This window comes from Cantharellus anzutake, assembly GCF_015039405.1.
Source record: "Cantharellus anzutake strain C23 chromosome Unknown EI90scaffold_63, whole genome shotgun sequence".
Classification (NCBI taxonomy): domain Eukaryota; kingdom Fungi; phylum Basidiomycota; class Agaricomycetes; order Cantharellales; family Hydnaceae; genus Cantharellus; species Cantharellus anzutake.
In genome coordinates, this window is record NW_024067013.1 from 245,409 (window position 1) to 268,715 (window position 23,307).

The 23,307-nt window shown below is 49.3% G+C and overlaps 1 protein-coding gene across 1 annotated transcript; it reads right to left on the minus strand.

The window, feature by feature from the left end:
• Positions 1–10,879: 10,879 nt before the first annotated feature.
• Positions 10,880–11,554, minus strand: EI90DRAFT_3019746 (uncharacterized protein; the record flags this gene model as incomplete). The annotated part of the gene is made up of 1 exon (XM_039057403.1): positions 10,880–11,554. One exon carries the CDS (start codon positions 11,552–11,554, stop codon positions 10,880–10,882), a length of 675 nt encoding a protein of 224 aa, XP_038911355.1.
• Between the last annotated feature and the right edge of the window lie 11,753 nt (positions 11,555–23,307).

Genomic DNA, 23,307 nt, shown 5'->3' on the forward strand with positions numbered 1-23,307 from the left:
AGGAGGAGAGGTAGTGGAGAGGAGAAGAAAAAATTTTTTTTGAACCTAATACTCAGGCCCAGGCTTGTGCGAATAGCAGGTGTGGAAGGCCGCAACGAGATCAGGAGCTTGATCAAGTTCCGAAGCCAAGAGCGAAGAGTACTCCTTGTCAGTCCCCTCATAACCTAACCAAGGCATGGTGTAGACGAGGTTACAACCCCGTCTTTGGCGATCAATCTTTGAGTCAAGGATTTTGCCAATCTCGAACTCAGGTTGTCCATTGTAGGTGGGATAACCTACTATACCCTACACTGCCAGTATTTTCGCGGTTTTACGTTCCTTTAGGATTTCCCATATGCGATGATCACCTACCAATGCCAATGGTGCATAAGAACATTTTATTTCATTTATTATGGAGTACAATTGCAGGTAACACACTGGTACTGAATTGGTCCAGCCCAAAAACTATGCTTGGCACTACTGGCCACCAAAAGACGATCAAGGGCTCAAAAAATAGAGAGGAGTCATAACTATGGATTCCCCAAATTTCGTCCAGATTGACCCAGCCGTTGTGGAACAATGGTGGTGGCAATTTCTCATCTTACCACAAGGTTCCACACAATGTCAAAAGGCATGTGAGGGTGGCAGTGTCAAAAGTCCCATGCAGTGGAGCTGAGATCCATACTTTGGGAGATTGCAAAACTGGTTTTTGGCCCAAAATGGAAATCACAAGCTGTACCGAAGTAAACAAACAACCAAAATGCACTCCGGAGTGCTCGAAAAATTCAGAAAAATCACAAAGGATGCGTATGAAGATCCAATTGACATGGGGACTCTTGCAAACACTTTCTGGGACGTCTAACCCTGCACATGGGCCAATTTTACGATTCTCACGCCCACCACTCGGTCAAATCTCAACCATTTGGGACAAATTCAGTATCGGGAGAAAGCTACGAACCCAGGGAATTGAATGGAGAGGTCATAAAAAAATGCTACAGGTAGGAAGAGATGGATGAGTGTAGTGTGATGGTGGAAATTGGTGGAGAATGGCAATTATTAGCAGATATGGCCCGCTTATCACTCCTGTCTTTTTTTTATTGAACTTCCACATCGGCCGTTGGACTTACCGGCCGTACTTAACGGTCCACATGGTGTCCGTAACAACAATCCTTTGTTTTATATTTTTCCTTTCATTTGTTTTTCCACATTATTTCTGACGATTGTCCAAGATGGACCAGGGGTATGTAATTCTTAATGAGTTTTTGTGATTATTTTTGTTTTGTTAGCCCCCGGACCAAACCTAGGATGAGCTTAGGACATCCCAGACTCCCTCCCCACAAATTTGCTTGCATTTAGGGGGTTAGTGTCATATCTGTACATACCCAATCCCAATCCGACTCCTGGACCCCCCATCTTCACCACCTCCGGAGTCCTACCCTATCGCTGTCTGTTCCGATATTCACCTTTGGACCTGACACCACTCCTCTCACTCCTCTTACTCCTCACGACACCTCCACCCTTCCATCACTTTCCTACCCTTCTCCCGTCCGCTCCAATACTCACCTTTGGACCTGACACCTTTCCTCTCCTCCACTCCTCACCCTGCTCCTTTCTTCTCTCTCCTCCCTCCTCCCCTCTTCTGCCAAACCTCCAGCAAGTTACGACCTTCCGCTACTGTCCTGCACCCCATACTCGGACACCACTCATACCTTCGCTCCAAGATTCCGTCATAGTTCCGACCTTGGACTTTGACCCCACCTTGGCATAAGTCCATTGCATTGGTGACCTCATACTACGTAAACACCATTGCCAACATTCCTTGGACTTTCAACCCCACCTCTGTAAGCTCCATAAGCTCTGAGCTCCATGGACCATACCTGGCACTTTCGCTGCTTGTAATGTATCTTTCGCACTTTCCCCTCATCCTTATTTGGACTGCTGCTTCTTCCCATTTTAGCCAGTTAGTCATCCTCCCCACTTCACCTCATCCTCCTGCCCCTCTGGGCTTCACCCTCCCTATCTCCTTTCAGATGTACCACAGGTTCTAAACCTATGACCTTTGGTGCCACTCCGCTTTTGTTTTCCCTTTGTCCCATTCAGACGCCTTTGTCCCGATTTGGACCCTCTTCATTTCCTTGTGCTTTCGCCCTCTCCATTATATACAGGCACATGTACATACTCGTTTTGGACCTTCAGTCTAAAATCGACCTGAAATGCCCCTAGAGACTTCCTGCTCAATGCCTATGAAATTAAGGACCAAATGGACAAGCAGCAATGGCACAGCACTCCACATGAGTCGCTGAGGCCAAGGCCCCTCCTTGCTAAGTCTCTGGTTCCCCTCCGGAATTGTCCACCCTTGCCCAGTTCTAACAGTTAGATCTCTAGCCCACTTGCACCATCGATCACAATCGGCAGAGGTGGAGGTTGGTTGCAGTTTGGGATGATGTTAGGAGTGGCTGGTTCGATTTGAGACACATGGAAGACCAGGTGAATGTGTCATATCCATACAACTCCGGACCTCCGCTCCTGTTTCTGGACCTCCATCTCCTCCAGAACTCCACATTCTCCACCACCTCCTCCCCCTGTTGGTTGTTGAGAGCCCACTCTACCTCTGGCTCCAACACAACATCCAACACTACCTCTGGTCCGACTCTGGTTTACTCCGGGTCCGATCCCAACCTCGTACCTTCCAGACCAGAGTTTGCGATGCTCCATATGTCCGGCTCCGGACTCCTGTACCAGAACCCCATTGCACCTCCACCTCTGGAACTCCAGTCACATCTCTGCCTCTGGAATTTGGCCTCCTCCTCCATCTTATCTCCTTGTATTCCTTATTACATTTCATTTATTATGTCTTGCCAATATTCTGGACTTAGACTTCCAACTCCGGACCTCCGGAACTTACTCCGGACCCTGCAGTCTCTACTGTATGGTGTCATTTAATCCTCTTGTTGCCTCTTCCTTATTTAGACAGCTGTTCCCTCATCCAGTCCCCCTTTGTCCTCCTTCCAGTTCCCTTTGTTCTCTGACTCCACTCCTGTATCATTATATATATACTCTGTACTTAGTTTCCTGTACCCCCAGTCTGAAATCGATGACCATGACGACTGGATTGTCCCCCAAAGAGACTCCCCCTGCTAACCTGAAGTTAAGGACCACCTTAGACAACAAGAAACAGCACAGCACTCCACTTGAGTCACTGAGGCCAAGGTCCCTCCACTCCTGAGCCCCTTCTCCGCTTCCGGACAACTCCACACTCTTCTAACAGAATGGCTCTCATGGACTCAGGGAGGCAGAGCATGATGGAGTGACTACCCATGCAGGCAATGATCTCGAAGGGGCTGAGATTCTTTTCAGACAACTTCCTCGAAGGTCTGGTGGAGTGGAAGTACTTGGCCTTGACATAGACCAAAGTACTGACCTCAAAATCAGGAGCTGGGATGCGCCTAGCATCTGCCGGACCCTGATAACGGATCTGGGTGTGGCGCATCTCCTCACAGAGGAATTGATGGAGAGTGTCGAGATCTACAGTGTACTCCTGTGCATGTAATGAAGACAGATCTTGCTCTGGGTGGATGGAAAGGTTCGGATGGTAACCCTTGTTGGCGAAGAAGGGAGAGATGCCAGTGGTTGTGCTGGGAGCATTTGTCATATCCGTGCATACCCGACCCCGACCCGACTTCCGGACCTCCACCCTCTTCACCTCCGGAGTCATAACCTACCGCTGCCTTTCCGATACTCACCTTCGGTCTCGGCAACACACCCCTCCTCTTACCTCTCCGACCCCTTCTCCGTCCGTTCCGATATCCACCTTCGGACCTGACTACTCTTCCTTACCTTCCCCTCTCTCATTCCTCCGCCACCCTTCCGCCAAGTTACGACCATCCACCGCTGTTCCGTACTTCACACTCGGACACCGTTCGTACCTTACTCCGAGCCTCCGTCATAGTCCATACCTCGGACTTTGACTCCACCTCGGTCTTAGTCCATTGCATTGGTGACCTCATACTACGTGAACACCATTGCCAATATTCCTCGGACTTCCAACCCCGCCTCCGTAACCTCCATAAGCTCCGCAACCCCCGAGCTTCGCGGACCGCCTCCGGCACTCTCGCCGTTTGTAATGTATTTCTCGCAATTCCCCCTCATCCCTATTTGGACTACTGCTTCTTTCTATTCTAGCCAGTTAGTCATCACCCCCACTTCCCCTCATCCTCCTGCCCCTCTGGGCCTCGCCCACTCTACCTCCTTTTGGATGTATCACAGGTTTGCCCTATGACCTTCGGTACCGCTCCGCTCCCTCTAACCCTTTGTTCCCGTTCGGACGTCTTCGTTCCGATTCGGTCACCCTTTGTTTCTCCTTGTGCTTTTGCCCCTTCCTTATATATCGGCGCTTGTACATACTCGTCTGTTTTCAGTCCGAAATCGACCTGAAATGCCCCCAAGAGACTTCCTGCTCACCTACTGTGAAATTAAGGACCAAATGGACAAACAGCAATGGCACAGCGCTCCGCTTGAGTCGCTGAGGCCAAGGTCCCTCCACGCTAAGTCTCCGATTCCACTCCGGAGTCGTCCGTTTTCGCCCATCTCTAACAGCATTATTGTAGGTGAACTCTGCAAGGGGCAAGAGTTCAGCCCAAGTATCCTGCTGATAATTGCAATAAATACGCAAGTACTGTTCTAGTGTCTGGTTCATATGCTCTGTTTGTCCCATCTCCTTCCAGGTGATAACTGGAGGTGAAGTGGAGGCAGATGTTGAGGGCTTTACCAAGCAAACGGAAGAAGTGTGAAACAAACTCTGGACCCCTATTGGAGGTGATATGGGAAGGAACTCCATGTTTGAAAAACAAGTGGAGAAGGAACAACTTTGCCAGCTCCAGCAAGGTGATGGTATTGTAAGTGGGGACAAATGTCATATCCATACAATCCCGACCTCCACTCCGGGCTCCCGGAACTTGGAACTCCGACTTCCAGAGCCCTACTTCCCTTCCATCACCTTCTCCTTGCCGACTCCCAAGAGGTTATCCCACCTCCGGCTCGGACACCACCTTCGGTCCGACTCCGGAACATTCCGGGTCCGACCCCAACCTCGACACCTTCCAGACGAGTATGCAAAACCTATGCTCCTGACTCCGGACCTCCACTCCGGAATCCCATTCGCATCTCTGTCTCCGGAACCTCCGGTCTTAGCTCCGACCTCGGACTTTGACCCCACCTCCGCTTATACCCATTGTATGGTTAGCTCATTCCATTTAATTACATATGTTTGCCAATATTCTGGAGTTTAACTTCCGAGTTTGGACTTTCCGGACTTATGTCAGACCTTGCAACTATTGCATTGCTCCATTCTATACTCCCTCATTCCTATTTGGGCTGCTGCTTCCTTTCTATTCAGTCAGCTGGCCATTCCCCACTCCCATCCTCCTTCCTTCCTCCTTGGGTCTTGGCCCTTCATTCCTCCTTTGAGAAACACCATTGAGTCAAACCCTTGACCCTCGGTGTTGTTCCTCTTTCCATCTCCCTTTGTCTCTTTTTGTCCTACCCTTGTTCCTTTTGATTCCGGACCCCTCCTTATATGCAATGTACATAGTAACTTGTAACCTCAGTCCAAAATCGACCTGAATTCCCCCCAAGAGACTTTCCCTCTGCTAGATCCGAAATTAGGGACCCCCAGGACAACCAGCAATGGCACAGCGCTCCGCCTGAATCGCTGAGGCTGAGGTCCTTCCACGCTAAGTCTCTGATTCCACTCCGGAGTTGTCCGAATCCACCCGTTTCCAACAACAAAGATGCATTGCTTTGATAAACGATCCACAATGACCAGCACGGAAGTGAAACCGGAGGAGGAGGGGAGTTGTTCTATGAAATCCATGGATATGGAGTTCTAAGGACGTTCAGGGATGGGGAGTTGTTTCAACAAGCCAAAAGGCTTGTGGTGAGGGACCTTGGTGCAGGCACACAATGTACAAGAGGAGACATAGTTCTTGACGAAGGTGCGGATTCTGGGTCAGGTGTAATCTCAATGAATCAGATCTAGCATCCGATTCTGGCCAAAGTGGCCTGAAAGCGGATGATTGTGTTTGTTACACAAGATCCAAAGTCGGAGATCATTCAGGTCAGGAACATAGATGCGGTGATCCAGCCTCAACAGGGCTTCAGCATCTAGTGACCAACGAGAGTCAGGAGGTATGGGAGAGGAGAGATGTGAAGATACAAAAGTATCTGAGGGAAGTGTGGAGATGATGTACATGTGCAGTGTCTCTGTATCGACCATGGAACTAGCTTCAATAATGGAAGCAGCCAGATAGGTAGCTTGTAGGGATGATGTGAGAAATTCTGATGAAAAGATGGGCCTGAAGTTCTGTGGATTGACATGAGCATAGTCCATATCCCCTTCTTTGGGATAGATGTCCCAATGTCTAGTCAATGCATCAGGTTTGGCACTGAGTTTTCCAGGGCAGAAGCAGCATCAGGAGCTTTGTAGTGGAGAAGTATTTGAGGTTCTTGTGATCAGTGACAACATCAATTGGATCTCCAGATCTTTCTAAATAATGATGCCAGCCCTTAAATGCCTCATGTATAGCAAGGAGCTCCTTATCGTGGGTGTCATAATTCAACTCCGGTGGGGACAATGTATGTGAGCGAAAAGTGACAGGGCATATCTCACCGTCAGAACAATGGATGGAGAGGATCCCTGATACTGCATAGTCAGAAGCGTCTGTCTCCACAATGAGCAGAGTGTCAGGCATCCAATGAGTAAGGATGGGGGCGGAGGTAAAGGCATCTTTAAGAAGATGGAAAGTGGAGCGACATTCATCAGAGAAGAGCCATGGAGTATCCTTATGCATGAGCCATGTCAAGGGTACTACAATGTCAGAATACTTGTGGATGAAATGCCAATAGAAGTTTGCGAAGCCGAGGAAGGACTGGACATCCTTAACCTTATGGGGCTCAGGCCAGTCCTGAACAGCCTTAACCTTCTCTGCAGACATGGTGAGTCCAGCTGGAGATAAGCAGTAGCCGAGATACTCTGTAGTATCAGTGTGTAATTCGCATTTCTTCGGATTGGCATAAAGGCCATTAGCGTAGAGTCTCCAGAGAACCTCACGGACATGCCCCTGGTGAGAAGCATCGTCCTCGGAGTAAGTGAGGATATCATCCAGATACACAACCACGGAAACGTCCAAGAGGTCAGTGAAGATCATGTTGACGAATCGTTGGAAAGCCGCAGGGGCATTAGTCAGACCAAATGGCATGACTAGCCATTTGTAGGATCCATAGCAGGTGCGAAAAGAAGTCTTCCACTTGTCGCCCACAGCAATATGGACCAAGTGGTATGCATGGTGGAGGTCGAGCTTAGTGTAGACTTTGGCATGGCTAGGAGCATCAAGGAGGTCTGATGTGCAGGGGAGTGGATAACGATCCTTCTTCGTGATCTTGTTCAGTCCTTGGAAGTTGATGCAAAGGCAGAGTGAACCATCCTTCTTGTGGACAAAGAGAACTGGTGCTGCATGGGAGGATGTAGTGGGGTGGATAAAACCAGAAGCCAAGTGTTCCTCCAAGAACACATGGAGAGCTTCAAGTTCCAAGTGTCATATCCATACAATCCCGACCTCCGCTCCGGGCTCCTGGAACTCCGAACTCCGACTTCCGGAGCCCTACTTCCCTTCCGTCACTTTCTCCTTGCCGACTCCCAAGAGGTTATCCCACCTCCGGCTCCAACACCACCTTCGGTCCAACTCCGGAACATTCCGGGTCCGACCCCAACCTCGACACCTTCCAGACGAGTACGCAAACCCTATGCTCCCGACTCCGGACCTCCGCTCCGGTATCCCGTTCACGTCTCGTCTCTGGAACCTCCGGTCTTAGCTCCGACCTCGGACTTTGACCCCACCTCCGCTTATACCCATTGTATTGGTTAGCTCATTCCATTTAATTACCTTTGCCAATATTCCGGAGTTTAACCTCCGAGTTCGGACTTTCCGGACTTACTCCGGACCTTGCAACTATTGCATTGTCCATTTCAATTCCGCTATTCTCCCTCATTCCTATTTGGGCTGCTGCTTCCTTCTATTCAGTCAGCTAGCCATTCCCGACTCCCATCCTCCTTCCTTCCTTCTTGGGCCTTGGCCCTTCATTCCTCCTTTGGGAAACACCATTGAGTCAAACACTTGACCCTCGGTGTTGTTCCTCTTTCCATCTCCCTTTGTCTCCTTTTGTCCTACCCTTGTTCCTTTTGATTCCGGACCCCTCCTTATATACAATGTACCTAGTAACTTGTAACCTCAGTCCGAAATCAACTTGAATTCCCCCAAGAGACTTTCCCTCTGCTAGATCCGAAATTAGGGACCCCTAGGACAACCAGCAATGGCACAGCGCTCCACATGAGTCGCTGAGGCCAAGGTCCTTCCATGATAAGTCTCCGATTCCATTCCGGAGTCGTCCGAATCCGCACGTTCTAACACCAAGGGAGAGAGTGTCAGGGCACACCCCACCTGACCCCACGCCGTGCTGCCCTACTCCGCTCCCCCGCTATCACTCCCTGTTTCTTCTTTCCCCTTTCCTTCTTTCTTTCTATTTCCGTTCCATGGTTGACTTCCCTTTCTTTATGTATTACTACACACCTAACCCTGCTCCCCCAATCGCCGTGCCTGCTGCGCGCATTCCCGCTCACAGAGCGGCACACCTCCGGGATCTCCCGCAGAGATACCCAGGGGAGTGTGGCTGTGTGCAGAGATGATGTGGCTCCTCCCACGTGACCCCAACCGCATGTATATTATAGCGCCTGGGGTGGGAACAGAAGAAGCAGCCTTCTCCTCAACTTCCCACTTCAGACTAAGTGGTCGGGGATGCTCACCCCGCAACGGGACCACCGCTACACATAGCCGACGTCTGTCCCATCGAGTCCCTTGCGCTGGGACCTCACCGCCTCCGGAGCTGTCCCTGACATTATGCCAGGAGCGCAGTGCCAAGTAACACATCTGTGCCCTAACTTACTAAACTGGCAACCAGAACTGAAGGGGGTAAACTCTAGTCAATTTTATTACTAAGTGTCAGGGCACACCCGCCTGACCCAGGCCCACCCGGGCCCACCCGGCCACACCACACCCGCTCCCCGCTGTCTATCCCCCTCCCCCTCCTTCCTCCCTCTCCTCCCCCTCTTTTCCCTTTTCTTTCCCCTTTCTTTATTTCATTCTTCTCATGTTCCTCTTCCTGTTTATTTCTTTCTATCTACACGGACCACCTTCCCTTGTATCGATGTACTATTGACCCGTCCGGCCCACACACCCCGGACGGCCTCCCGCTGTGCCCAGCACGCGCGCATGTAGCGGACGCTCTCGGGATCCCCCACGGGGACACCCGGATGCCTGCGGCTGCCTCCGAGGATGACGTGGCACCTGTCATGTGACTCAAGCCGCATGTACATAAATGTACCTGAAGTGGGAACCGAAGAAGTAACCTTCTTCTCACATTCTCCACTTCAGGTAAGTAGTATAGTTTTCCTCTTTAATAATAATAACACATTCTCCACTTCAGTCTGAGTGGCCAGGGACCACTGTCCCGGATCGGGCCCGCCAGTACGCACGCCCGCTCCACACCCCGCGACGACCTCAGTGCCGGGCATTACCCCCGGGCCCTCTCGACCCCGGACGCGTCCCTGACACTAAGGTGTAACCTATGTACAAGTTGAGTATATATATAGTTACAATGAGGGCAGGCCCGCAAATGGCAGAGCCGAGCGGAGTGGAGCTAATGGGGTTAGACATTAGCCGATTGAATATTACCAACAAGTCGGGTTATGGGGTTAACGGAATGGTAGGCGATAACCCAGAAACGGAAAGGAGGGATAGGCCCGAAGGTGGGCTTGCAGGGCAAGCAAGTGTATTGCCCAGCGGAGGCGGGAGTGCACTAGTGGACGTCGGAGCTGTCTGGAGGCCTTCGGGGCTCCGTACTTAGGGAGGCATAGGTAATAAATTGAAAAGAGGGGGTGGTGACCATCGAGGGGTACCGAGGTGATTGCGGAATACGGGAGCTCCGAGGTTAGTGAAGAAGGAGCAGAGGTAGACCAGAGGGATCGGAGGGAGTGGAAGTCGATGGCCGGGGATGGATATGACAGAAGATGAGAAGTTAGCTTCCTTCTCATCTTCTTACCCACAGTAGGTTGTCCCCTGGATAGGGCTGGTTACACCATAGGGCTGTGGACCATAGGGGTGGGTCATGGGGACCTGGGAGTCGTCCCCTGACATGTTATAAGACAAAGGCGGTTAGGCCTTTTTTTGTTTTCCCTTTCGGACCATGCTGCTAGGTCCGGGCATATTGGCCTGCAGATTTGTCAAAGGCCCGGCTCCATCATCCTCAGCTGCTGCCATATGCTGGCGCTGAGCTGCAGGGAAGCGCCTTGTTGTCAAGGTTGCAGGTGGAATGGCTTCAGTCTGTTCCACGAAACTTGACTCTCCACTCATTGATGTATCCTCGGAGTCGAGAGGAGGAACAGTGCTCACCTCCGGAGGAGGTGGCGGAAACCCCTGGACGGGGCAGGATGTAGGCAGCAGCGGTGCAAATTTGCCCACTTGTAGCCTGGATAAGCCATAAGCAGTCATATTCACCGCTTTTCTCACCTTAGCCTCTTCAGATGGGTGGTGTTTCCAAAACAAGGTCAGGATGTATTTCATTCCTGCCTCTTTGATGATGCCAAGCGTTTGAACCGTTCATCCAGTTCAGATACGGACGGTTTATGTCCGGGAACAAACTTCATCTCATAGAATTGAGCATGTTGAGCACGCACTTCTGGTGGGGCATTATCAATGCCATTCACAGCATGTTTGTCGATCCAGTTAAGGTCGATAAGAAATTTGAACCCATCAGGGGTGTTCAGGAATGGGAACACAAAATGGGTCCATCACCATTGGCAAATATCATTTTGGCCCTGCATAACCCATAGTTGACCACAGATAACGACTCTGTCCTGGAAATTGTTAATGGAGAACGACCCTGGAATAGGGACGTTTCGCCACATCCCAGTGGAAGGCTGGCAACTCTGGTCCAGCAATTGGAACCATGAGTACTCCGAGGGGATAAGGTCACGATTATCATCATGTTGGGTGGGCCCTTGAGGTCCTGGGGGAATAGGAGCAGCGAGAGGGCCATAATGGCCATCTATTAGTTTCGAAAAGGGCACCTGCATCCCCTTAGGGGGCGCCAGTTGAGACGCATGGTTGTGTACCGATACATTAGACGATGTCAGAGGGGCTCCTTGGGCCCTCTTTGGGGGTCCCTTAAAGGGGACTTTTCGAGGCCAGGCATCCTTGAAAGACTTTACTTCTGCAGAGAGGTCATCACTTTTGTGGTGAAGGTAGTCTCTATGATGAGAGACATCGTTCAATGCATGATCGAGTTTCACCACCTCGATCTTTACATTAAAAAGTTCCTCATGAAGCGAGGTGTTTTCTTTGTGTAGTCGATGGGTCGCTTCCCGGGATAGCTCACCATCGATCAGGTGAATGTGTTTGTTAGCTTCCTTAAGGAGCTGACCAAGTATTCCATCGGTCGAATATGCAGCCGAAGCTTGCATCATTTCTGGAGGCAATTGGCCTCAGGGTGCATTGGGGTTATAAACCCACATATTCTGCCTGAAATTAGGAAAAGACAGGCCCATTGCGGCCATTGTCATATCCAGGACATAGTTTTGCCCCACTTGACCCATCATTTGGGTGTCTAATGGTGGGCAAGCCACTTGGGTTTGAGGTGGAATGTACTCACCATGGATAGGTGAGGGGTGGCCCAATACTGTGGTATAACGACCATTAGTTCATTCCCACGGCCTCCGGGAGTTGCCGGTGGCGTCGAATCAATTCAATCATGTTCATTTTCAATTCAATCCAAAATCTTCATGCGACATGCGACGAACTTATGGTTGTTATAGGACAGTACTGATGGTATCAGCTGTTGCTTTGTAGTCTGAGTGTCAGGAGCGCCATTAGGGTCTGATGGGTGATTGCCAGATATTGATGGCTGTTGCCTGGGGACCGTGTTCAATTCAGGTAGGTCGGTGTCCATTGCACCACTAGTAACCGAGGGGCTTTTGCCACGGTTATTTGAGTCATCCTTATCTTTGTCAAAGACGCCATCCATTGATTCAGACATAGATGAGTGGGAGAACGAAGTGAAACGGGGGAAGCAGTTTCTTCCACCCCTCAGCAATATATACAGAAGAAGGAGGCGAAAATTTTCACCATGGGAACAACCCTGCCTCTGCAGAGGCAATGTCCCAATTTGGCAGTTAGTGCCAAAGGTGGCCTTTGTAAGGTCACAGGACCAGTCTTATATGGGTGGCTCGTTTAGGATGCTTGGAATGGGGAGTTTTAAGGGTCCCTCATGTAATGGGAGTAGGAAATCGGCTTTCCTTACTCAAGCTTTCGACCGCTTCTACTCCATGTATTATTAGGTAGTTATCCAATGCAACTAATTTGTCACAATTGGATAAGGGTTCCCAAGTAAGATCTCCAAGACCCCACTTGATGTGGAACCACAGACCACCGTCTGTGTCCCATGCATGGTCCAATATTTCTTGGACCAAATATTCCCACTCTGGATCCTTGCCAAAGTCATAGAAGACTTGGGCCGCACGTCCCAGGAATAGCAAGGAGTCATTTGGCTCATGGGGAGCCAGTCGAGAGACATGAAACTTGGGGTGGATTTCCTGGCTAATTAACTCATTTGGGAGTTTTAAGGTGTAATTAGAAGATTCCTTGAAAGCTTCGAGGATCTCATATGGCCTGACATAATTAGGGAGGAGTTTCTTGGCTCGTCCCTTGGGTAGGTTGAGGTCCTTGGTCGATGAATAGGTGAGGTCACCGATTCTCAGTCTAGGCAGATCAGGTCGCCTATGCCAATTGGCCTGGACCAGTTGTTCAACGCAGCTTTTTATGATCGCATCATGAGCACCTTGGAGGTTATCCAATGCCTGTTGCATGAAGGTGCCTACCCCAGGGAGGTCTGTGGGTGGAACCTCCATGACCATATGGGGCATAGTCCCATATATCAACTCGAAGGGGATTTATTGACGCTTGAGTTTATTGCAAACTCGGTAAGGGGTACTTTAAGTACCAAGTCACGCTGGTCAGGACAAACAGCTGCACAAATGACTTGGATGACATTCTGTACCATCCGCTCAGCTTGTCCATTGCCCTCTGGATGGAAAGCGGTTGTTAGTTTCAGACAGACCCCCAGTAGCCTATGTAGTTCCATCCAAAATTTAGATGTGAATTTAGTGTCGTGATCTGACACTATTGACTTGGGGAGTCCGTGGAGGCGTACCACACCTTTAAGAAATTCATATGCGAGTTCCAATGCATTTATGGTCGTCTTGACAGGTATCAAGTGTACCTGTGAAGTGAGACGACAGATAACCACCCATAGGTAGTTATATTCCAGGCTTTTAGGAAATGGCTACAAAGTCCATTGCGATCGAGGACCACAGGGTCTCTGGAATCGGCAGCTGGTGCAACAGCCCAGGCTTACGCTGTGTGGTCCTCTTAGTGGTCTGACACTTTTTGCACGAGGAGATATATTTCTCCATGTTGCATACCATAGTAGACCACTGTCAGGGCACGCCCCGCCCAACCCCCGCTCCGCTCCCCTGCTCTGCACCGCTTCTCCCTCTTCCTTCCTCCTTTCCTCCTTTCTTCCCTTCTTTCTTTCTCTCTCTCTCACATGGACCACTTTCCCGCTGCTCAATGTATCACCGGCGTGCACGCCTATTTCCCCTCCTGTATCTTACCATCCCTACATCGCTGCCACTGCCGCCGCACTCGCCCCACACCCACAGCAAGCCCTCTCGGGATCTCCCGTGGAGACACCTGGAGAGCCGTGGCTGTGTGCAGGGGTGACGTGGCACCCCCCACGTGACCGATCCCGCATGTATATAATAACGGCTGGGGTGGGAACCGAAGAAGTAGCCTTCTTCTCATATTCCCACTTCAGACTAAGTGGTCAGGGATGCTCACCCCACGACGGGATCGCCGCTACGCACAGCCGCTACTCGTCCCACCGAGTCCCGCGTGCAGGGACCTCACCGCTTTCGGAGCTGTCCCTGACAACCACCAGTAATATCTGCAAAGATATCCTAGTGTCTTCTGTAATCCTAGATGGCCCAGGATTTCATGTGCATTCTGAATGGCGATCCCAGTCACCCTCTCCTCTTTATGAATGATGTCCGGGAGAACCAGTTGCGGTTCCCCTAAGTCATTCACTCTGGAAATAAGGCCGTCTGAGACCTTAAATTTAGGAAATTGGGAGGGGTTCTCCAGGATTCCTTGCCATGCATTCTGCCTGGTATATCCGCTCCTTACAGCGACAAGGAAGCTCTCTTCCTCAATGACTGATCTGAGGTCTCCCTCATCAGTTACTATGTCTGTGAGCGTTGTAAGCGTGCTAGGGATGTAACCCAGCAGCAAACAAGAAAAGAAAAAGGGGGCAAAGAAAATCTTACTACCGGTAAGGCCACACACGGTCCCAGTGCAAGTGCACAATACTAATAAACTCTTTTAAAACTCAGAACTCACCCTGGTCCTTCTTGGACAGTCGTCAGGGAGTCAGACTAAGCTCTTTAAACGTGTGGAAGGGTCGCTCAACACCACAGTCTTTGTAGCACAGATGAGGGGTCCAACAACTGTAAGTACAATGCAAACTGGGTGTATATTTAGAAAAAAAAGAGAAATCAGAACAAAAAACAAGTAAAATAGCCGATGGATGGTGGCGATGGAAACAGGAAGAATGTTGAGAGTTCGGCTAAGAAACAATAAGGCAAAAAAATGTCCACAAGGTAACAATAAAATCAATAATTGAGGCCCATAAGGCCAATATCAGCCATCAATCTCGCTTCTCCACCGCATATCCGTCATTATAACTCCCGTCCCGTCCTTCCATCCTCTTCTCCTGATCCGTCGCTGTCCTTCAAGCTCAAAATCGTGTGAATTGGTGGAAAATTGGTGGAGATATGGGGGAAATGGTGGATATCCGTGAATTTTGGGGAAGTGGCAATATGAGTCTTGAGAAAAAAAGCATGAAAAAAATTGGAAAAAATGTGGAAATGTTCCGTGGGCATTGTGAATGTGTCGGAGGCTTGAGGGTGCTCGTTGGAGCCTCGAAAAACGTGGTTCTGGCCTTGTTTGTGTGGTACTTGCTGTGCCCTCCTACAGCGTCAAGCTCGCTCCTCCCTGAATTGTTCTCAGGGGGTCCAAGATCATGGCTTCAAGCTCACAAACTTCGCTGGTTTCATGTTCAGCAACCAATCTTGTGGCCACGAGGTGGACGCTTCCAGCTCTCAGGCAGTGAAGATACAACATTTCCTCAGCTTCCTCCACATGGCTTAGAGGGAGATCCTCCCCCAGCTTATCTATGTGGATGTCCGCTGAGACAAAATCATCGTAGTGTAAGTCTTCATCTGACAAAGACTCATAGTATCTGCTAAGGGCAGCCACTTTATTCTTGTGACCTTCGACATAAACTATGTCGCATTTAAACCCATAGAAGAAGTTTTGCCATCTTATATGGTGGCCAGATGTCATATCCATTCCTGGCCATCGACTTCCGGTCCCTCCATTCCCTCTGGTCTAACCCCGCTCCTCCTTCACTAACCTCGGAGCCCCCATATTCCGCAACCCTCTCGGTACCCCTCGATGGTCACCACCCCCTCATTTCAACTTATTACCTATGCCTCCCTAAGTACGGAGCCCCGAAGACTTCCGGACAGCTCCGACATCCGCTAGTGCACCCCCGCCTCCACTGGGCAATACAATCACCTGCCCTGCAGAGCCTACCTTCGGGCTTATCCCTCCTTTCCATATCTGGGTTATCGCCTGCCTTTCCGCTAACCCCGCGACCCAACTCGTCAGTAATATTCAGTCGGCTAATGATTAACCCCGTTAGCTCCGCTCCGTCCGGCTCCGCTAATTGCGGACCTGTTGTCTTCGCTGTAACCATATATATACCCCGCTTGTACATAGGTTACACCCCAGTAATAAAATCAACTAGAGTTACCCCCTAGGTTCTAATTGCCAGTCAGTAAGTTAGGGCATGGACGTGTCACTAGGCACAGCGCTCTTGGCAGAAGTCGCTGAGGCCGAAGCCCTCCGCTACGGAGACATTCCTTCGTCTCGAATCTGGTCTCTGACACCAGACATGTGTTGTTTTTCTTTGAAGTACATGAGCGCTTTATGGTCTGTAACAACTGTAAATTTCCACCCACCTGTAAGCTCATCCATCCACTTGGATAGAGCTTCCAGTACTCCCAAAGCTTCAAGTTTGTACGCAAAGTACGAACGCTGAGTCGAAGTAAACTTCTTTGACATAAATGCAGCTGGGTGCGAGGATTCTCAGTTCATGCCTTGGGCTAAGATTGCACCAACGCCTGCTGGGCAGGTGTCTGTAATGACCCAGACTCGGAACTCTCCCCTCTCTTCCTCAGAGAGGCTATCAGGGACATCCCATATAATGGGCTTGAGAATTGGCATCTTACACGTGAGATTTTTAATCTCGTCGAAACACTTCTGGTGCAGTGGCATCCAGAAGAAAGGAAGGTAGTTGGTGCATATGGTCTGCAAAGGACCAGTATATGCACTGACATTAGGCATGAAATGGGCAAGGTATTCAATGAGACCTAGGAAGCACAAAACTTCCCTATGGTCTTGAGGCTTGTGCCAAAGGCACAGCTTCGCCATCTTGTCAGAGTCCACGTGGACTCCATGTGTCAGAGACCAGGTTGATGTTAGAACATGTGGATTCAGACAACTCCGGAGTGGAATCGGAGACTTATCATGGAAGGACCTCGGCCTCAGCGACTCAGGTGGAGCACTGTGCCATTGCTGGTTGTCCTAGGGGTCCCTAATTTCGGATCTAGCAGAGGGAAAGTCTCTTGGGGGAATTCATGTCGATTTCGGACTGAGGTTACAAGTTACTATGTACATTGTATATAAGGAGGGGTCTGGAATCAAAAGGAGCGAGGGTAGGACGAAAGGAGACAAAGGGAGATGGAAAGAGGAACAACACCGAGGGTCAAGGGTTTGACTCAATGGTGTTTCTCAAAGGAGGAATGAAGGGCCAAGGCCCAAGGAGGAAGGAAGGAGGTTGGGAGTGGGGAATGGCTAGCTGACTGAATAGGAAGGAAGCAGCAGCCCAAATAGGAATGAGGGAGAATAGCGGAGTTGAATAGGACAATGCAATAGTTGCAAGGTCCGAGGTAAGTCCAGAAAGTCCGAACTCGGAAGTTAAACTCCGGAATATTGGCAAACGTAATTAAATGGAATGAGCTAACCAATACAATGGGTATAAGCGGAGGTGGGGTCAAAGTCCGAGGTTGGAGCTAAGACCGGAGGTTCCGGAGACAGAGACGCGAACGGGATTCCGGAGCGGAGGTCCGGAGTCGGGAGCATAGGTTTTGCATACTCGTCTGGAAGGTGTCAAGGTTGGGGTCGGACCCGGAATGTCCCAGAGTCGGACCGAAGGTGGTGTCAGAGCCGGAGGTGGGATAACCTCTTGGGAGTCAGCAAGGAGGAGGTGATGGAAGGGAAGTAAGACTCCGGTGTAGGAGAAATAATATTCAAAGAATAAAACAATGATCTATCAGAATAGTCAACGAACAGGTGACAAGTTCAGATGTTTAACAGATCTCATGATCTTTATGAGACTGGACAGACATTAGATCATTATAAATTATCTACACCCATGTAGTATGAGATTTAATCTACTACAATCATGCCTAGAACTTGGCATAGGTGTAATATTCAAAGAATATAACCCTACAACAAGAAAATAGCACATAGACGGCAGAATAAGAAGGAACATTGGGAAAGAAATGTGAATATCTCGAGAACCAGTAAACCTTTGACTGTAATCTTTTTACCATCTGAAAGGACTGTTTCTTAACTTTATTCACGGTTTTGTTTCATTCTAAAAGCTTCAAAACTGACGGAGATATCGCTCAAACGGCGAAACACCTTATAATTCATATATATTTATTTGCTAATTCTTACAAAAAGTAATGTGACTCAAGGGAAATATATTGGCGCCCGGAAGTCTGGCGGACCGAATACCATATGATAGAGTATTCCCCGGCGCAGGCGGACAGTTTTTGATCGCATCAGAAGAGGAGAAAATGCTAAAAAACCGGATCTTGTATATTTTCCCATGATTCATCAAAACTTTTTGATTTTAAGCTCAAATAAATCGGAACAAAGGAATGATTGATGATCTGGATCTCGGATCATAAGCATAAAGTGATTCAGAAGTCCGCGGATCGGTTAATTAATTGGGAAGGCTCTAGAACATTAGTAATGATGCGGCTTCACAAAAAGGGGTCAATTAGAGAACAGTCTAGAAAGTTCCTTTATAGCCGAGTCATTTCTAAAGATAACCGTTCGTAATTAAGGCGGTGTAGAGCATAGCTTCAGCGCTACAAGATCCCGCTGAGATCGGCCCAAAAGACAAAGAAATGAATTACTTATTGCTGAGTCATGTCCTAAGTCCATTATTAAGCTTACACAGCCCAACCCCCTATATCATTCTAGAACTATCTATAATACAAATGTAGCACATGTAACTAGTGCGAGGCGTGGGAGTAGAGAGGCCTCTGAAAAGCATAAAAGGCCACCGCTTCTGCCCCCTCTCAAACCTCAGGTAGAAATAAAAGTTTAATTCTCCTCACCAGTGGTTGGTTCGTTTGCTCCAAAAGATAAAAGCAAATATTAGTTGTTAGCTAATATAAAACTAACACGTCACTCTAAGCGTGAGTTAGGGTCAGTTAGACACAGCTGAACAAAAGTGTCATAGTGAGAATTAGTGAGAATTTGGTGGAGGGACTTCTTAATTGAATAATCTCTCAGCAATTTTTGGTTATCACACCACAGGAGAAAAGTGAGCGATCCTGAACCTGCTAGATAACTAGCATGCACTCTAAGCGATAGAAAGAGCAGTTTGGTCACTCCTGTATTGAGTAACATTTATTGCGGAATTTTATTAGCAGTTTTCCTTCAGTAAATTATCAGGAAAATCACGTCCTACTGAAAAGTGGTAAATATAGGTGTAATATTGACTAGAAATCATAGTAAAGTCAATATAGAATTTTATCCATAGACGATCTATACGTCAGGTGAGATCGTTGGGGGGTGTTTATTGTTGTTTAGACAGTGAACAATCATATATTTGGCAACCAAAACACAGTCAGTACGCAAATCAGCACAAACTCTAATATCGTTATTGGACGTAGGAAACTGGTTACATAAGGTGATCCAGCTCCACTCCTTCACCGGAAGTCAGGTTCGGAGTTCCGGGAGCCTGGAGCGGAGGTCGGGATTGTATGGATATGACAGTTGAGACAAAGGAAAGTCTCCGTGGCGGAGGGCTTCGGCCTCAGCGACTTATGCCAGGAGCGCTGTAAGTAACACGTCCGTGCCCTAACTTACTAACTGGCAACCAGAACTGAAGGGGGTAAACTCTAGTCGATTTTATTACTGAAGTGTAACCTATGTACAAGTTGGGTATATAGTTACAGCGAAGACAGGTCCGCAAATGGTGGAGCCGAGCAGAGCGGAGCTAACAGGGTTAAACGTTAGCCGACTGAATGTTACCGACGAGTCGGGTTACGGGGTTAACAGAAAGGCAGGCAATAACCCAGAAATGGAAAGGAGGGATAGGCCCGAAGGTGGGCTCTGCAGGGCAGGTGAGTGTATTGCCCAGCGGAGGCGGGAGTGCGCTAGCAGACGTCGGAGCTGTCCGGAAGTCTTCGGGGCTCCATACTTAGGGAGGCATAGGTAATAAATTGAAAGGAGGGGGTGGTGACCATAGAGGGGTACCGAGGGGATTGCGGAATATGGGAGCTCCGAGGTTAGTGAAGAAGGAGCGGAGGTAGACCAGAGGGATTGGAAGTCGATGGCCAGAGATGGATATGACACCATGGCCATCGACCTTACACCCTAAAATGTCCAGAACCGGTGCAAACAGTTCGAATTTTTTATGACTAATAAACAGTGGTTCCTCCTTTAATCAGGTATAGACCCAGAGCAGTTTTTCGTTATGCTCAGCAACTGAATCAGTTCCTGTGAATATATCATCGAACCAGGTGTGAACGGACCAACTGATGCAATTTCAGAGGACCCATGACATGGTTCACTGGAACGTTGAGGGGCCATTACAGTCCCCTTGTTGAAGTACATTTGACACATACGTCCCCCATGGAGTTGCAAAGGCAGCTCATGGAACACAGTCAAGTTCCACCTGAATTTGCTCATAAGCATCAGTCATGTTGATCTTTGATTGATATACGTTTCTAGCTAGGCTATCCATGATAGACCTCATATCGGGCATGGGAGTTACATCGAGGATTGTGTTAGCATTACAATTCCTCGCATTAATGATGGTTCTCAAAGAACCGTCTTTCTTTGCCAAAGGGCATGCCATCACAGTGGGGCGTCTAACCCACCAACCAGCACATTCATAGTACTCAGCTTTTTCTCGAAGTTGCCTTTCAAGAGATTGTGGGCACATAGCACACCATTCATGATATCTTTTATTCAGATCAATAAGATCAATCCTATGATTTACCTCCCTAAAAGGGGGTAAGACTTTGGGTGCTGGCACCATGATGTCATTAAATCGAATCCTCCACCATTCATGGAGGGTGTCATATCCATGCATACCCGATCCTGACCCGACTCCTGGACCTCCTTCTTCACCGCCTCCAGAGTCCTACCCTACCACTGTCCATTCCGATGTTCACCTTCGGTCCTGGCACCACACCTCCTCTCACCTCCCATTCCACCTCCACTCCTCCATCCCTCTCCTGTCCTATCTCTGTCCACTCCAAAACTCACCTCGGACTGAACACCACCCCTCTCGCCACCCTCCTCCTACTCCTCCCACTCCTCTGCTTCCTCCTCACAACACCTCCAACCTTCCATCATCCTCCTACTCTTCTCCCATCCACTCCGATACTCACCTTCGGACCTGACACCTTTCCTCTCCTCCACACCTTTCCTCCTTCCTCTTTCCTCTCTCTTCCCTCTGGCCCTCTTCTGCCGACCTCCTGCCAAGTTACGACCTTCCACTGCTGTCCCGTACCTCGTACTTGGACACCGCTCGTACCTTTGCTCCGAGCCTCCATCATAGCTCCTACCTCAGACTTTGACTCCACCTCAGCCTTAGTCCATTGCATTGGTGACCTCATACTACATAAACACCATTGCCAATATTCCTCGGACTTTCAACCCTGCCTCCGTAACCTCCATAAGCTCTGCAACCTCCAAGCTCCACGGATTATCTTCAGCACTTTCACTGCTTGTAATGTATCTCTCACGTTTTCCCCTCATCCCTATTTGGACTGCTGCTTCTTCCCATTCTAGCCAGTTAGTCATCATCCCCACTTCCTCTCGTCCTCCTGCCCCTCTGGGCTTCGCCCTCCTTACCTCCTTTCGGACATACCACAGTGTCATATCCATACAATCCCGACCTCTGCTCCGGGCTCCCGGAACTCCGAACTCCGACTTCCGGAGCCCTACTTCCCTTCCATCACCTTCTCCTTGCTGACTCCCAAGAGGTTATCCCACCTCTGGCTCAGACACCACCTTCAGTCCGACTCCGGAACATTCCAGGTCCGACCCCAACCTCGACACCTTCCAGACAAGTACGCAAAACCTATGCTCCCGACTCCGGACCTCCGCTCCGGAATCCCGTTCGCGTCTCTGTCTCCGGAACCTCCGGTGTTAGCTCCGACCTCAGACTTTGACCCCACCTCCGCTTATACCCATTGTATTGGTTAGCTCATTCCATTTAATTATGTTTGCCAATATTCTGGAGTTTAACTTCCGAGTTTGGACTTTCCGGACTTATGTCGGACCTTGCAACTATTGCATTGCTCCATTCAATTCCGCTATACTCCCTCATTCCTATTTGGGCTGCTGCTTCCTTTCTATTCAGTCAGCTGGCCATTCCCCACTCCCATCCTCCTTCCTTCCTCCTTGGGCCTTGGCCCTTCATTCCTCCTTTGGGAATTGAGTCAAACCCCCGACCCTCGGTGTTGTCTCTCCTTTCAGCTCCCTTTGTCTCCTTTCGGAGTACCCTCGCTCCTTTTGATTCCGGACCCCTCCTTATATACAATGTACATAGTAACTTGTAACCTCAGTCCGAAATCAACCTGAAATGCCCCCTAGAGACTTCCTGCTCACCTACTGTGAAATTAAGGACCAAATGGACAAACAGCAATGGCACAGCGCTCCGCTTGAGTCGCTGAGGCCGAGGTCCTTCCACGCTAAGTCTCTGATTCCACTCTGGAGTTGTCTGAATCCACCCATTCTAACACACAGGTTCTGCCTTATGACCTTCGGTACCACTCCGCTTCTGTCATCCCTTTGTTCCCGTTCAGACACCTTCATTCTGATTCAGATCCCCTTTGTTTCCTTGTGCTTTTGCCCTCTCCATTATATATATCGGTGCTTGTACATACTCATTTTAGTCCTTAGTCTAAAATCGACCTGAAATGCCCCCTAGAGACTTCCTGCTCACCTCCTATGAAATTGAGGACCAAATGGACAAACAGCAATGGCACAGCGCTCCGCTTGAGTCGCTGAGGCCAAGGTCCCTCTTTGCTAAGTCTCCGGTTCCCTTCTGGAATCGTCCACCCTCACCCAGTTCTAACAGAGGGCCTTAAATCCATCGTCCATTGTCCCAGGGATTTGCTGGTGCACCCTAAAGGAGCCAAATCCCACAATTCTACTACCCTCAGCAAGCACCTCACATCCATCACATGTAGCCCATATCCACTCACACTCCTTACACATATTTCCTATTTTTCCTAATTTTTCTGATTTCATTTCCAGTGTCCAGAGCCCAATGTTTCTGTTTTCTTATTGTCATGTGATACTCTTTCCTTATTTATCTATCGGACTCTTCTGTGACCCGCTGTACAGTAGCTGGAGAGTTATCAGCACCACTGTTAGAACCGGGCAGATTCGGACGACTCCAGAGTGGAATTGGAGACTTAGCGTGGAAGGACCTCAGCCTCAGCGACTCAGGCGGAGCACTGTGCCATTGCTGGTTGTCCTGGGGGTCCCTAATTTCGGATCTAGCAGAGGGAAAGTCTCTTAGGGGGAATTCAGGTCGATTTCGGACTGAGGTTACAAGTTACTATGTACATTGTATATAGGGAGGGGTCTGGAATCAAAAGGAGTGAGGGTACTCCGAATGGAGACAAAGGGAGCTGGAAAGAGGAACAACACCGAGGGTCAAGGGTTTGACTCAATGGTGTTTCTCAAAGGAGGAATGAAGGGCCAAGGCCCA